General features: G+C 44.9%; 1 protein-coding gene across 2 annotated transcripts; it reads left to right on the top strand.

Moving 5' to 3' along the window:
- The first annotated feature begins 269 nt into the window (after positions 1–269).
- Positions 270–9654, top strand: GPN2 (GPN-loop GTPase 2). 2 transcript variants are annotated; one of them, XM_083512016.1, is made up of 7 exons: positions 390–404; positions 1090–1139; positions 2392–2829; positions 4548–4704; positions 5873–6033; positions 7423–7553; positions 8949–9654. In XM_083512016.1, exons 3-7 carry the CDS (start codon positions 2413–2415, stop codon positions 9019–9021), a joined length of 939 nt encoding a protein of 312 aa, XP_083368142.1. In that variant the 5' UTR covers positions 390–404; positions 1090–1139; positions 2392–2412; the 3' UTR covers positions 9022–9654. The 2 variants fall into 2 exon arrangements, with proteins under 2 accessions (XP_083368143.1, XP_083368142.1); XM_083512017.1 differs by lacking the exon at positions 1090–1139 and having other exon boundaries at positions 270–404.
- The last annotated feature ends 5896 nt before the right edge of the window (positions 9655–15550 follow it).

Genomic DNA, 15550 nt, shown 5'->3' with positions numbered 1-15550 from the left:
CAACATATTCCCATAGCCATTTGGTTTCATCATTTTCACATTTTCCAGTAAACAAAGGATAGCAACTCCTTCCAAACTTCACGGCTTTTACCACGCGCTCTATAATGGCTGCCATGCCCCACCTCCGTCTTCAGAGAGAACGCCAAAAACACTAGTCATGTCAACTTCTGCCCTCCAAGTGGCGCTCGCCGCTTAGTTAATAAGGATGGAGTCCCATGTTCGAAAAAATACGCGCGGAACCTTCGTTTCTCACTCCTTTCCCCCTCCGGATTGAAATAAGAACGTGCAGCGGTGCGACCAAAGCTGCCTGGGCGGCGCCAAGCACTAAAGCGACGGTGCTTGTACCATAGAAGGAAGAAAATTGTAGGGAAGCTCATCCTGTTGCCCGCAGAGGAACCTTTCAGGTTTGTTTCTGGTTTTTTCGGAGTATCCATTGGGAACTGCCCATAGAAGTCAACGGAGAATCATAGAATAGAACTTTAGAGTTGGAAGGGATCCCGGGGGTCATCTAGTCCGACTGTAATGCAAGAATCATGTCTGTAATGCAAGAATCATGCCCAAAGCCTAAGCCCCAATTAATCAACCCTGGAACAAAGAAAGCAGCAAAGAGTGGAATTGTTTCTAATTTGGGGTTAATGTTGTCTGGAAAATGTTGATTTGAAAAAGGGTCCCCCTTTCTCTCTGTCACCCAGATGCAGTGCCTCTTGTATGCAGAAACCTCGTGCTCTGTTGACCTCCGTGGACACACATCGCAATTTTAAATGCCACAAGAAAAAACAAAACAAAAATAATAAATAAACTGAAGTGTAGGTGGTAAACCACATTTCCCACACCAAACAAGGCCTGAGTTTGCTGTGTGAGGTGGCACAGAGGCACACTGGTCACTCCATACAATCAGAGGTTTCCCCAATAAATTCAGTTGGCAGCTCTGACAGCCACCATGGAGAGGTGGGCAGAGGAGACCTGAGTGAACCAGAAGTCAGTTAGACTGTTTTAATGAGTGGAGTGATTACGGCTAAGGCTATCTGTTTTTTAGCCGATGTTCAGACTTTGCGCATCACTCTAACCTTTTTACTATCTCTGTGACAGAGAGTCAAGGTGTGTTGTTGAAAAAAGTCCGTGTTGCAGTTGCTCGGGAGGTGAGAGATGCATTTGCGCTTGCTCTGAATGCTTCTTAATTCTCCTTCTCTCCTGGCCCCCTCTGTGTCTCTGTTTATTTCTTCCCCAACTTATTTAGGGGCAGCGTAGAAGGGATTGATTATGATGGAAAGGAGCCCTCCTATCTTAACAATGCCGTTCCTTTCCAGGCACAGCTCTGAGTTCTTGCCCCTCAATCACATGCACAACTCTGCAAGCCCATCCTAGCCATAAAATGCACGACTTCTGGGCCGAGGCAGTTTATTCAAATTGCCCCTCATTTCTCCATTTCCCCACTAAGCCTCTTAGAAGTAGAGGAGCTTCGCACACTCCTGCAGAAAGCACCAGCATAGGGGAGTACTCTCATTCAGAATAGCACAGTACTATAATTAGGGCCAGCTTGAGATATTTTGCTGCCTGAGGCAACAGGACAAGGTGCACTCTGCCCTCTTCATGTACAGAAGTACATGAAGTACCGACTGGGCTGGTAGTTGAATCTTAATTCAGTACCGGCAGGGCCAGCTCTACCATTAGGCAAAATGAGGTGGCTGCCTCAGGCAGCAGATGCTGGAGGGGCAGCATAGGCAGTCTCTCTCTCCCTCCAGCAGCTCCTCCTCCGAAGCTCCCCTGACAATACTGCTCCTTTGGAGGACTTAACAACTGTATGTGTACTGACCGCATGGTCTGTCCTAGTCTCACTAAACTATCCTGCTGCCTCAGGTGCAGTGGAGGAAGTTACTGTGTCAACAGTGTCAGAGTAAGAATCAACTGCTTTGGGGCCCAATTGGATATTTGAATTCAGATATCTGAACATCCCTGGTCTAACATTACAATCAAGGGTAGCCATTGTGGTGCCCTCCACATCTTGCCGTACTACAGCTCCCCTCATCCTTGACCACTGACCATACTGGTTGGGGCTAATGGGAGTAGTAGTCCAACAACATCTGGAGGTCATCACATTGGCTACCCTTGCTCTCATTACTGTATCAGTCTCTCTGTAAGTCAGTAGTTACCTGATAATTACCTTAGAAATATTTTTGTTTCAGCTGTACACTTCCGTTGTTGGGGTTCTTTTTTTAGAAGTGCCCTTAATTTGTAAATGTAGCAAACAAGTCATGGAAGTACACTCACCAATTGGATCAGAATTGGATCAGTTTTTTCCTTGAGAATATGCTTGATAACAAACCCATGTTTGCTTCCTAAATACTGTGTGAAATGGTCCATATATTCTGACATTTTGCTGTCTTTTTTTAGAAAAAGAACAAAAGTTGCATCATGTCGTACAGCCAGAAGCAGTCCACAGTAGCCTTTGGTCAGGCAGTGATTGGGCCTCCTGGTTCAGGGAAAACAACTTACTGTCTTGGCATGCAGGAATTTCTTTCTGCAATTGGGCGCAAAGTAGCTGTGGTGAACCTGGACCCAGCCAATGAAGGGATTCCTTACCAGTGCGCTGTGGATATCTCAGAACTTATCACCTTGGCCGATGTAATGGAGAACTTGAAACTGGGACCCAACGGTGGCTTGATCTATTGCATGGAGTATCTGGAGGCCAACCTGGACTGGCTGCAGGAGAAACTGGCCCAGTTTAAGGGGCATTACTTCTTATTTGACTGCCCGGGACAAGTGGAGCTTTGCACCCATCATAGTTCATTGAGAAACATCTTTGCTCAGCTTGCTAAGTGGAACTTCAGGGTATGGTTGGTGAGATGAGGGATGGCAGCTCTCCAAGCATTTGTATCTGGCCCTTGGGGCTCTCCCTGCACTGCACCACCTCTTCTTTAAGCTTCTTTAAGCTTCAGTTTTTGCTTGGCGGCAATGTGCACTTGAATTCTAATAATGTATTACGCATGCCTAGAAAGGGAGAGGGTGGGTGAGAGTGTGTTGAAACTAGCCTAATGCACCAAGGTAAAAGTCACACTTGCTGCTTTGTCCACTTTTGCCCCTGGCATGTGACCCCCCCAGAAGAGAATGTGACTTTCAGGCTGAAAAAGTTCTCCTGCCCCTGGTGCAGAAAAATAAAACAATGTTAGGTGGTAGAATTTTGCATGGAAAATGGGTATTGGGAGCGAGAGCATCCTTTGGTGCCAAACTGCAAGCCAGATTTGGCTCCAATGCACATTAGCTCTATGTAGCATAGTAGCCTTTTACAACTCATTTTCACGTGGCAAGCCATTTGAGTGAAATGGTTCAGGCGGTTCAAACTACCCAATTGCAACTCCTTTATTTCTGTGGATTGTATTGATTGGTTAAAATTGCCTGAGCTGAAAGGGGTGGTTGTCATCTGAATAGCTTGGATGCCTCCATGCAGCTATGTTTTTGACTGGCTACCATGCTGTAAAGATTCATGTGTGAATTGGGCTTTAGGATTAAGTGTCATGGGCTCTTGTATTCCCTATTTCAGTTTTGATGGCCATTTACACCTTATGAAGATTTTTTTTAAAAAATCTACCACCCACCATGTCTGGATTTAGCTTCAGCTGGCTTAATTGCATCCAACCTCCTATAGTGTTCAGATTCCAGAGAAGTATCAGGACTAAAGTAGCTATATCAGATGAAAATGAAAAGGTACAGCTCTCTGATTTTAATGTAATGATGGCACTTGGCTTTAAACCTCTTAATAATCTTACACAGAGACTGTATAGGCATTGATTAGGTGGAGGCACAAGATGGAACCTCTATGTCAGGAATGAGATAACCCATTCTAGCTGTTCTCTGAACACCACTAGGTTCAACAGACTGGTCACCTCACGGAAAACAATAATAAATATCAAATAATGATCTCTAGTTGGTTAAGGTGCAGTTGCCTCTTTTTTTTGCTGCTGTCTAGCTGTAGACTAAAGACCATTATTGGATAACCTCCCCCCACCCTACCCTGCTGTTTGGTAAACTGGATGGAGCGTAGTTTACATGGGGAAGGGCTTTGTTTCAGTGTAGAGCATCTGTTTTGCATGCCAATGGTTGCAGGTTCAATCCCTGGCTTCTCCGGTAGGATCATGTTCCTGCAAGATTCTGGGGTGGGGGGCTTCAATGCAGCTGGTTTATGGGCTTTTAGAGGGGAAACAGGGCTATTTCTTTACTTACTCTGTAAGCAACCCAACTTCCACTACAATGGTTTTCCTAAACCGGTACTACTGTCACTATGTAATATTACTTATATTTATCAGTTGCATCAGACAATGAGACTTTGGAAGCTTTGGCCCTCCATATGTTGTTGGACTACAAATCCTACCAGCCTCAGCCAGCATGGTCAATAATCAGGGATGTTGAGAGTTGTAGTTCAGCAACTTCTGGAGGACCACACGTTCCCCACCTCTGCCTTAAGCGATTACTTGTCTCCATTAACTTGTCAGGATGTCCCAGACTTGACACAACACTGATTCTCATCCTTCTCTTGTTTCTTCTTTGCACAGTTGGCAGCTGTCCATTTAGTGGATTCTCATTACTGTACGGACCCTGGCAAGTTCATCTCCATTCTCTGCACTTCCCTCTCCACCATGTTGCACGTAGAACTGCCCCACATCAACGTCCTCTCCAAAATGGACCTAATCGAGCAGTATGGGAAACTGGGTGAGAGCCATCAGTAGGAGGTCCTTGAATGAACGGCCACGGGGAAGACGGGTGTAACCTTTTACTAAGTGACAGTGAGAAGTTGTGAATAATCATATCCTGTAGCCTGAGAGAATTATGAACCATAATTCAGTGTTAAAGCACCTGCCCTACATGCTTGGTTGCTACCTTTCCAGGGAAAAGAAACGGAGACAGCAGGTTCTGGAAAAGACAATTGCCCTCTAACCTAGAGCAAGGGAGGGGAACCTTTTCCAGCTTGAGAGCCACATACCCTTCTAAGCAACCTTCCAGGAGCTACATACTAGTGGTGGTTGGGCAAGAATCACAAGCGAGCAGAGCAAAGAACGTCAATTCTATCTTTGCACCATAGGATTGTTTCTACACATACTTAAATACACCCACCTATCCTCCATCCAAGCAAGCAAGAAGCATTGTCAGAGTTTAAGGGCCCATTCTAGTCAGGCAAAAACACACAAGGAGAGTGCAAAGCAAGGCCATTGAGGGGTGTGGCTGGAGAGAGAATGTGGCCTGGGAGATCCCGAAGGGCTAGATAGGGAGACCTGGAGGACCTCAATTGATCCCCATACCTGACATTCCCCATGCTTGCCCTAGAGAGAAGCTCCAGTTAGAGAAGACTGCTGTGAGTTAGCCCAGGAGTGCAGAACCTTTGACCCTCCAGATATTGCTGAATTACAACTCCCATCAGTCCTGGCCATTGGCCATGCTTGCTGAGGCTGATGGGAGCTGTAGTTTAGCAGTGTCTCGGGGGCTAAATGTTCCCCACTGTTGGGCTAGATTCTAGTCACTACATTAGAGAAGAGAAACCCGAGACTTTCCAGGTGCTGCTGACTACAGCTCCCATCACCCTTGATCATTGGGCATACAAGCTGGGACTGATGGGAGTTGGGAGTCCAGCAATCTCTGCAGGATCCCAGGTTCCCAAGGTAGCTCTTTATATGTTTAGGAAGCCACTTTTAAAACTTGAGTTTTGGCATTAACAGGAGACTGGGATCTCCAGTGGACTTCCCAACTCTTTAATGGCCTTTAATATATGCATAGCATATCTATTTTAGATTGTAAGCCTATGGGTAGGGAGTGATGTGATTTGGCTTTATCTGCACCTTTTGTTCCTGAATTTGCTAGAGACTTGTCTTTTTTTGTCTTGCAGCCTTCAATCTCGATTATTACACAGAGGTTCTTGATTTGTCCTATCTAGTGGATCACCTGGCTACAGATCCTTTCTTCAAGAACTACCAACACTTGAACAAGAAGCTTGTGGAAGTGATTGAAGACTACAGCTTGGTTTCCTTTGTCCCTCTCAATGTCCAGGTAGCCAAGCCAAATCAGCAGGAAAGTAATAATTGACATTTGGGGAGCAGGCAGCCATTCAGTTTAGGTTCTGTTTGGACTACTTCCTTTTCCTGCTGGAAAATGTAAACAGCGTCTTTCAGGATCTGGATTTTATAGGCTTTTCCATTTCAGATATTGGCTGTAATTTGTTGCTGTAGCATTAAATAATAATGTGTTTTATTAAATTACATGAAATAAATGTCTAATATAGTTTAGTGGCTAAGACACTGGACTGGGAAGCCAGGAGTCCTTCAGTTCAAATCCTGCCTTTGCCATGAGCTCACTTGGTAGATCTAAGCAAGCTTCTGTCTTTCAGACTCAGGATTTTTGTAAAGAAGGAGTGGGAAACTTGTGGCCTTCCAGATGTTGTTGGCCTCTAATTCCCATTAACCTCAGCCAGCATGGCCAATGGTCAGGGGTGGTGGAAGTTGTTTTTCACCAACATCTAGAGGGACATGGGTTCCCCACTTCCACTGTAAAAAATATTGAGATAATGTTTGTAATTACCTGCGAATACACAATCCTGTGCCCAGTTACCTGGAAGGAAAGCCCTCTTTCACTCAGTGAAGCTTGCACCTGAGTATCTGATTGTGCTCTAAAGCACTATTTAATAATGCTAAGTACTGCTATATGCTAACTTTAAAATAGGAAGTTTGCTTAAATTATGTTCCAGAAAGTGAAGAAACAGATGATAATTTGGCAATGCGTTTGCATATACTAGCCAGATTGGAGAGTGATGCTGAAATCAAAGAGGATCAAAGAGAATTAAAAATATAGAAAGGAGCTGGACTGCTTTTATTTGTCACTAGGAAAGTAAAACTCCCACATGTATTAATATGCTATATAAATGAATATATGTATTTACGCTCAGTTATGCTGAAAAGAAAACATCTGTTAATACAGGAGCTAGGGCATGGAACTAACAGGCAAATGATTTAAAAATACATATAAGGAAGCACCATGTGACATTGCTTATCTGTGAAAGGCATGCCTATATTAGAGCAAGAATCATGGAAGTTTGATGGGGAATCCAGCTAAACTGGAAGTGAACCAAAAAAGTTCTGAAAGGGAAGGGAATATTGAAAGATGATCTTTGGATTGCAGTCTGCCTGTAAGCCAGCTCACATGTTCTTCTTTCATCACCTGATGATTGCGGCATGTGTGAATGAGCTACTAAAATTCAAAATCCACAGGTAGAACTTCCATATCTCATCAAACCCAAACCAGGTGGAGTCCCAAGTGATGAGAAATCACAAGTGGTGAGAAATCAAGTGATGGTACATGCCGTGTGTTAACCGGCCCAGTGAGTAGCATCATGGAACATGAAAGAGAAATTAATTTCAGCCCCTAATGTGTCCATTTTCCTAGGATAAGGAGAGCATGCAGCGTGTGATGCAGGCGGTGGACAAAGCCAATGGCTACTGCTTTGGAGACGCAGAGCACAGAAGCCTTCAAGCCCTGATGTCTGCAGCAGTGGGAGCCGATTTCCACTTCACATCGTATCCTTTTTTATTGTGTTACCCTTCCCTGCTGCAAGACTGAGTCTTATTTATGCATCCCAAGAAATAATCATCTGGGGAAATCTGCATGCCCATAACTATATTGCAGTTTTGAGGGTCAGTTTACACTACCATTGGCACTGGTAGCTGATCAGATGGAAGTTTTACTTATTTATTTTATTCATTTAACAAATTTATAGTCTGCCTCATAGTATAAAGCTGTTGAAGCACTGTACTGTATAAACCTATGAATCAAACCTGTACAGTGTGCATGAATAAGCCTGTTTCTACAATTCCAGCCCAGTTGGTGTGTTGTGATTGTGGAAATAAGCTATATTTGTGTCAATATTGATAGCATTTATTTTTATTTTATTGAAGTATTTATAATCGACACTTTCATACAATCTAATCAAGGCAGTATACAGTATGCAAGATTATAATAAAATCAGTGAAAGCAACATCATTTGAAACTTCACTATAACATCAGCAAATACTGGTTGGTGAAAAAGAAAAAAAAATTCATATTGGAAAGGCCTGTCTAAGCAAAGCAGGACCTGTATTCAGAAGGCAGCTGAATACAGGTATGGACGATTCCTGATGAACCTCTACTGGCAGGGAGTTCCACAGGCAGGTCCTGCCACACTAAAGGCCCAGTCCCTAAGTAGAGGCCAACCGAAACTCAGAGGCATGAGGAGCCACCAGAAGTGCCCCATTGAAGGATCTCAATGATTGAAGTAGAGAGTAAGGAATCAGGCAGTCCTTAAGGGCATTTGGACCCACGTTTTTAGGGCTTTGTGAATTAATACATGTAGAACCAATGTAGGTGATACCAGGCTGATATACAGGAGCACCAAAATACACCCACCTACATCCTGCATGTGAGATTGCCAGCATGGATGCAATCCATAAGCTGTGGTTTATTACTCCATATTCTGCATGTCCGGTCAGATATTAGGCTTTACGAGTAAGTTTCTAACCCTTAGGGCAGTAAGCAGAGCAAAAGCCCAAAGATGATGTAATACTCTCTTTCTCGTAGCTTTTGAAAACAATTTCTTATGAGCTGTGGACAAACTTTTTACCACTCTTTGATTAAAATCTGAGCACCTCTGGGGTCTGGATAAAATTGTTTTGTGGGCTGGACGTAGCCTGAGGGCTGCCGGGTAGCCACCTCTGATCGAGACAAATTGCTTCTCCCACTCTTGTTCCGTGTAGCTCAAATTCCTTTTTGTATTGTTTGCTGCTTCCGATACTGTACCTTTTGGATGGAATGTCCTCACATTAATTGCACTGTCAGCCAGCAGTCAAACAGAGATCTGTGCTCCTTTCTCTCTCACACACACTCTAAGCATCAGCCACCACTTGCTGTTTATTTCCCCTTAACTCACATATAACCAGCACATTAGCAGTCCAGGAGAAGTATGTGCAGCCGCAGGAGAAAACTGTGGAGCAGGAAACCATGGATGTGTAGCATGCCTGCTGCAACTGTCCACTGCAGGTGGACAGCTCCTCCCATCCAAGTTGGCTTCCCATGTGTATTAACCTGAAGCTGAAGAAGTACCCTGCAAGATATGGGCTACCAAGATTCAGCTTGTGCCTTTAGGTTCCTCCCACACAATAACTTTCTTTCTGGTGTACTTGGGAGCCTCTGTGCTTGAGACAAAGAGGGGCCTCCCCAGCAAAAAAAACAAGTTAGCAGTGAGCTGCGGTATGGGCAGTTGCGAGGCACAGAAGATGACCGGTGAAATGGCAAAAGTAATAGAAGTCTGCTGCCTGAAAGACGTTTGCACCAAAGATTGTCAGTGTGACCGCTCTGTTGTTGTTTTATTGAGAAGCATGGGATTCTGTTAACTTTGTACAATTGCATAGGAGCTTGACTGTCTTCTCTTCTGCGGCTGCCAATGCTCTGCCTCTGTTTGGCATTTCAAAGTGTGGAGATGACAAGCAGTGATGCTGGGCACTAGGGACAGGAGCACCCTCAAAGCCTCCTGACTCCACTTGTTGTGACCCCCCCCCCTGTAAATGCCAGGTTTTGGCCTTGGCCTTCTAGGAGAGTCCTTCTGGTGGAGGGACTGCTCAACCCATACACTCTGTTTCAGACTTATGTGTCTATATCCACGTCTGGTATTCTTCTTTTGGTATGAGGATTGCTTTCCTGCCCCACCCACAATAACTGCATGGAAGAGAAACAATATACAGTGGTACCTTGGGTTACATACGCTTCAGGTTACATACGCTTCAGGTTACAGACTCCGCTAACCCAGAAATAGTACCTCGGGTTAAGAACTTTGCTTCAGGATGAGAACAGAAATCGCGCAGCGGCGGTGCAGCAGCAGCAGCGCGAGGCCCTATTAGCTAAAGTGGTGCTTCAGGTTAAGAGCAGTTTCAGGTTAAGAATGGACCTCCAGAACGAATTAAGTACTTAACCTGAGGTACCACTGTACACTTAAGACACCTTTAAATATATCATTATTGCTACTACTACTCCTATTTCGTTCAATTTCTTACTCACCCTTTACCATAAGGTCTCAGGACCAGTTGCAGCCATGTAAAATTTAATATTAACAGCAATTGATAACAAGTTGCAGTCACAGAAATAGAGTGGGTCCTGTAAACATTTCTCAAGTGTCAAAAGGCCAGGGTAAAGAGGGTATACATTTAGCATTCAATGGAAACTATATAATGAAGGAGCCAGACATGCCTATTTTGGGAGGGAATTCTTTAACCTAGGAGCTGCCACAGAATGCTCTCTCTTGAGCTACCACTCCAACCACCAAACATTTGTGTGTGGTAGAATTACCAAGAGGGCTCTGCTGGTATTAATACTCAAAATGGGGTCTGCAGGGAAGCAGGCAGTCTTTTAGATATTTGTGGCCTAAATTGTACAGAAGAAGCTTTCATGGACTAGAGTCCCACTTCATGGGGTGAGGGGTGGGAACAGTGAGTTCAGATGGAAAGGAAATAGAATAATATAAAATAAAATCTCTGACAGTTATAGTAAATTTTACTAGGTAAAGCTTTAAAGAAAGCAAAAAAAAAGCACCATGACCACAGCAATAATTGATTATCAAACTTTGCTAAATCACTTAACACCTATAGTGGGAAAGGAAGCCATTATCACAATTCAAATCACACTGGGCCAGGAAGCTGTTACCAGGATTCAAACTGCAGGTGAAAGAACTGAAATTCTTGATAAGCTGTAATGTGGTTGTTGTATGCTGGCGCCTTCCTTTGGAAATGGTGTAGAGAGAATTCTAGCAGGTGCAGCTTATCTCAGTCCTGCAGCACTAATGGGTATTTTGTGGCACCTGTTAGAATGCCTGTTCTTCATATCAAAGTGATTGAATGGGCATATGTGAGTTTTGGTGATCCTGCAAGTGAACAATGGCTGTGTTCTACCTTCTCTGTTGGAGGCAGTATGCCTCTGAATACCGGTTGCTGGGAATCACAGGACTCTGGTCCTGCTTGCTGGCTTCCCATGGGCATCTGGTTGGCTACTGTGAGAACAGGATGTTGGACTTTGGCTTCCTCCAGCAAGGATCTGGCAAGAGTGCTCCTGCCGGAGAAGCATCTCTTCCACTCAACTGAGTACAGCTTTACTGGTGCCACAAGGGGTTGCTGTTGCAAGGAACAGGTAGGAGGACTGCTGGGTGTGCCTAGGACTGAAACTAGTCTCCAGCACAAAACTTTGCGGACAAAGATGGCCTTAGGCTTGTTCTCATGGTCCGTGTCATTATGAATGGGGATCCCTAACAAAAAAAAAGGGAGGGGGAGAAGCAAGCCTGCAGAACTGTCTTGAGTCTTACTTTAAAAAATAAAAATTCGGTTGTTGATGTGTTTGAGACATACACAGCCTGCTGAAATCATTACAATCACGTGTTTTATCATACCTCAGAGTGGAAAGTCAAACACTAAGCATGTAAGAACAGATACATTTGCCTTGCTAGATCTATTCTAACATGGCAGAGGCTGCAGTTTTTACAATCTCTGAGTGTTTGTTGCTGATAAGAGCCCTCTGGTCTCAATGTAGATCTTGGGTATTACTGTGGATATTTTTTAAAGCCTGTATATAATCATTGTTAATGCTGTAAGCAATTTTTGGATCTCTTTATAAGTATTTGCCGAGTCAGTGAATTCTTGTCCTTGACACCAATGAGGTGAAACAGGATTAAGGACATAGTTGCTGAGGTAAACCCAATAGCTTCTCCTCAGGAGAAGCTTCTGGAAATCACTTGGCTTCCCTTTTGTCCTTATGCTTATGATACCTCAGCTCACTAATACGGTCCCAGAATGGCAGGAGGGAATTACTCTTTTCTGTTAACTCACAGCTACTTTACTGTGTGAAAAAGTTGCATAAGAAATTGGGCCTGAGAGGGAAGTGTGGTAAGAAAGCAACTGGCACAAAGAAAGGACATGGAGAGCGGGGGAGGGATGCTGAAGGAGGCCCTGACAGGAGACATAGCAAGCCAAAGTCTGTAAACCGCCATGAGGTCTTATGACAAAGGGTGGTATAGAAATAAAATCAAATAAAAAAATTGAAAAATCAATTCTAAAAAAGCCACAGCCAGTCCAGAGACTCAGAATGGGAAACCTATGGCTGTCCAAATGATTTTAAGCTCCAATTCCCTTTAGGTCCAGCAAGCATGGCCGGTTGTCAGGGATGATGGGAGTTTAGTCCAAAGAAACATCTGGAGCCAGGTTCCCCATCCCTGCTGTAAACAATACTGAGTTGGACGGACTAGTAAGTAGTCTGACTTAGTAGGAGGCAACTCCATATTGTGTTCCTGTTCATATTGTGTTCCTGTTCAAGATGACTGCAGCCATCTTGTGCCGCTTTTGTTGGGCCTCCCCAGGATCACACACGGTGTTTCCTTTCCACACCAGTGGCAACTCTTTCTGAGAGGCAGCCTGCATCATCACCACGGAAATGCTGTGCATGATTGAGGCTTCAGGTGGCATACCGCCTTACGTTGCATGTCCATGCCTAGGTGTGACAGCACGGGGAAACCTCTTGGCTTGGGAGCCTTATGGGGTGTGGGTGAGCATCAGAGACCAGCCCTCCAGCTCTTCCCAGCCAAGGCTCCCAAAGGTGTTGGCATCATTTGCTGCCGCTGCCTCCTCTGCAAATTTCCCATTTATGGGATTTGCACATTGTTCTATAGACACAGCCCTTGCTTCAGATGGCGCTTTAGATTTCCTCCCCAAGTGCCTTTTATCTCTGCAAGAAGGCCGGGGCTCTTCCCTCTCCCAGCCTCAGTGGCAGGTTCACAGGTGTGATGGGGCAGGGCTGGGCCTCAGTAGCTCTCAGCCTTTGAGCCTCCTCCATGTTTTAGTGAGCTATGCAGGGTATGTGCTGACAGGGCCAGCACAATCATTAGGTGGGGTGAGGCTCCTGGCTCAGACAGTATAAGCACCCTGCCTGCCCCATCACCTCCGCTGCAGTGCTAGTGCCAATTTTGGCCAAGACCACACCAATATTGTGCAACATATATTGCGGCGTGTGTAAGATCTTGCCCAAAATCGATGAGGTCTTGCTCAAAATCGGCGGCAATGCCAGCGCCGCTTCTCTAGAGTTGGCAGAGGTGGGCAGCACAAGTGGCAGCAACAGGACAAGGCAGCGGGACACACCACCCCTGTGCACTGGGCTCATCAGCAGCTGATGTGGGCAGTAAAGTAACAGTAGCTGGCAAAGTCAAGGCCTACCCCTTATAAAGACTGAAAGAGCTCTAAGTGGGAGACATGAAATGCAGGAAGCTGCCTTATACTGAGTCAGACCACTGATCCATCCAGCTAGTATTATTCTATACTGACTGGCAGCGGCTGTCCAGGGTTTCAGGCAGGATTCTCTCCCAGCCCTGGAGATTCCAGGGACTGCGCTATGGCCCTTCCCAGCCCTGAAATTGGCTTCCTAGGTTCAACATCCCAGTAGCATATTAATTTAGTAGCAGGCTGGGAAGCACATGAGAAAGGGCCTTTCATGGTGGTGTCCCCACAATTTTGGAACTCTCTTCGAGTTAACATTCATTTGGGCCCATCAGTTCTTTTTGCTGTTGCTTGTCTTTAGGAGAATCTGGAAATCTAATTCAGTATCAGCTATCTGTATGTCTGTATCCACACAGTGCTTCATACTCTGCCTAAGGTTATATTGTTTTAGCTGCCTTTGTAGATTGCTTTGTGGGCTTGGTCCTGAAAAGTGACAAATATATTACTGAAATGAATTAATGAATTAATGAGTTGTAATAGACTCCTATTTCCACCTCACTGCACTTTTAGTGTGTTGTCATTATATTGCTGTTCCTTATCATACTTTGAATGCTGCCACTTGTTTGCCAATGTATTAAAATTATACGTAGCTAATGTGCTTCAATGCCCTTTAGTGCGGTTCAACTAATTGTGAAATACTAGTGCCTATCCATGAGTTATTATAGTGTAATTAAAGGCTCCTGGAGAAGTGTTTGAAACAAAAAAGGCTTGACAGGATGTTTCAAAGCCATCACAATGTAAAAAGAAAAGAGTCTCTAAATCAAGACCAAATAACTGGGATCAAAGTTCTGCACTGTGATGAAACTTGCAAGGGAAGCTGTTATAACCTTCATGGCCTCCCAAATCAGTCGTGGCCCAGCACTGGTCAGCCAGTCTTGGTATGTATCACCTGTAAACTATTGCAATGTGGACAAATACGTAAATTGAAAATGCTTGGAGACCGGGGCTAGAATGGGATATTTGAATCTGCCCCAGATGGGAACAAGGTGGAGCTTTGCAGCTGATTTCCACCTGCTCTTTGCTTCAGTTCCCCAACGTTCACCCTTCTGTTCCTCCTCTTCCATATCTACCACCCAAGCGCCACTCTTGGAGCAAACAGCTTTGTTTGCAAAGCGGCAGCTGTTTGGTAGCCTGCGTGATGAGATGCCCCGCTCCTCCACCCTACACAAACTGCTTAGTAACGGCTTTTTCAGCAAGCCCAATCGCCCTGTGGGCCTCTCGAGAGAAGCCGAGAAGCCGTTAGACCGGCTTTGAGGTTCTGGGTGCCCGTGGCAATTCTAGCGTTTCCTTGGCTTGCTACAGTCTATCTTGCAATTGGGCAACTCTGCTCCAGCTGTTCCCTGTTAACTCATTGAAGACCCTCAGCATCATAGCTTTTTGAGAATCAACGTACCGTCCCAAAGATGAGGCAGCTGCCTTACCCTGAGTCAGTCTAGGATTTCAGACGGGCTCCTCTCCCAGTCCTACCTGCAGATGCTGGGATTTGAGCATGGGAATTTCTGCATGCAAAGCAGATGCTCTATCGCTGAGCTATGGCCCTTCCCAACATTTAATTTCACAGAAATTTAATTTCACATAAAGTAGAGCTGTGCTTGTATGCACGCACACCCCAATTCTAATATAGCAATCAGCGCAGCCACCTCCCTTGTTTATAGTTAAAGATATATTTCAGGTGTGTAATCATTTTAACAACAGCTTCAAAGGCTATCGCTGCATTATGTGAAAAGAAAGGCAATGTGCTGCATTGTACCTTTGTGTCATTGGCGCCATAGAGGCAGGATTTGGGGGCAGAGGTCCAGTGCCCAACTCAGCAGAAGAATCAGGAAGGCCCCTGAATGCAGCAGGCCTCATTTTGATTTAAATATTCAGGCTGTGTGCACCCTACACATTTAAAGCATATACCCCCTGCCCCAAAGAATATTGAGAACTAGAGTTTGTTAAGGATGCTGGGAACTGTAGCTCTGTGAGGGGGACAAGCTGGTCCTGTACAAAAGAGACCAGGTCCACTTGAACCAGAATGGAACAAAATTGTTGGTTCTTTAAAAAATGTGGCAGAGCAGCTTTTAAACAGATTGCTGGGGGAAAGTTGACAGGACCTGAGCAGTGTCTGGTTCAGGGTAGGTGACCAGGAATTATAGTCAGGGGAGTGAGTGGGTTGTTGCTACTCTCTGTGATTGCTCAAAGTGAGATTGTCCTGTCCCTCCTCTGTAGGAATGGAGGATAAATTTGATTCAGTT

This window comes from Podarcis liolepis, assembly GCF_965112155.1.
Source record: "Podarcis liolepis genome assembly, chromosome: 7".
Classification (NCBI taxonomy): Eukaryota; Metazoa; Chordata; class Lepidosauria; order Squamata; family Lacertidae; genus Podarcis; species Podarcis liolepis.
The sequence above is the reverse complement of the archived record's forward strand: the minus strand, read 5'-3'. Positions and strand labels throughout refer to the sequence as shown.

Coding starts and splice junctions, on each gene's coding strand:
- GPN2 (XM_083512017.1), top strand. CDS start 2,413: ATGTCGTACAGCCAGAAGCAGTCCACAGTAGCCTTTGGTCAGGCAGTG. Junction 2,830..4,547: donor TTGCTAAGTGGAACTTCAGG/GTATGGTTGGTG, acceptor TTCTTTGCACAG/TTGGCAGCTGTCCATTTAGT. Junction 4,705..5,872: donor CGAGCAGTATGGGAAACTGG/GTGAGAGCCATC, acceptor TTTGTCTTGCAG/CCTTCAATCTCGATTATTAC.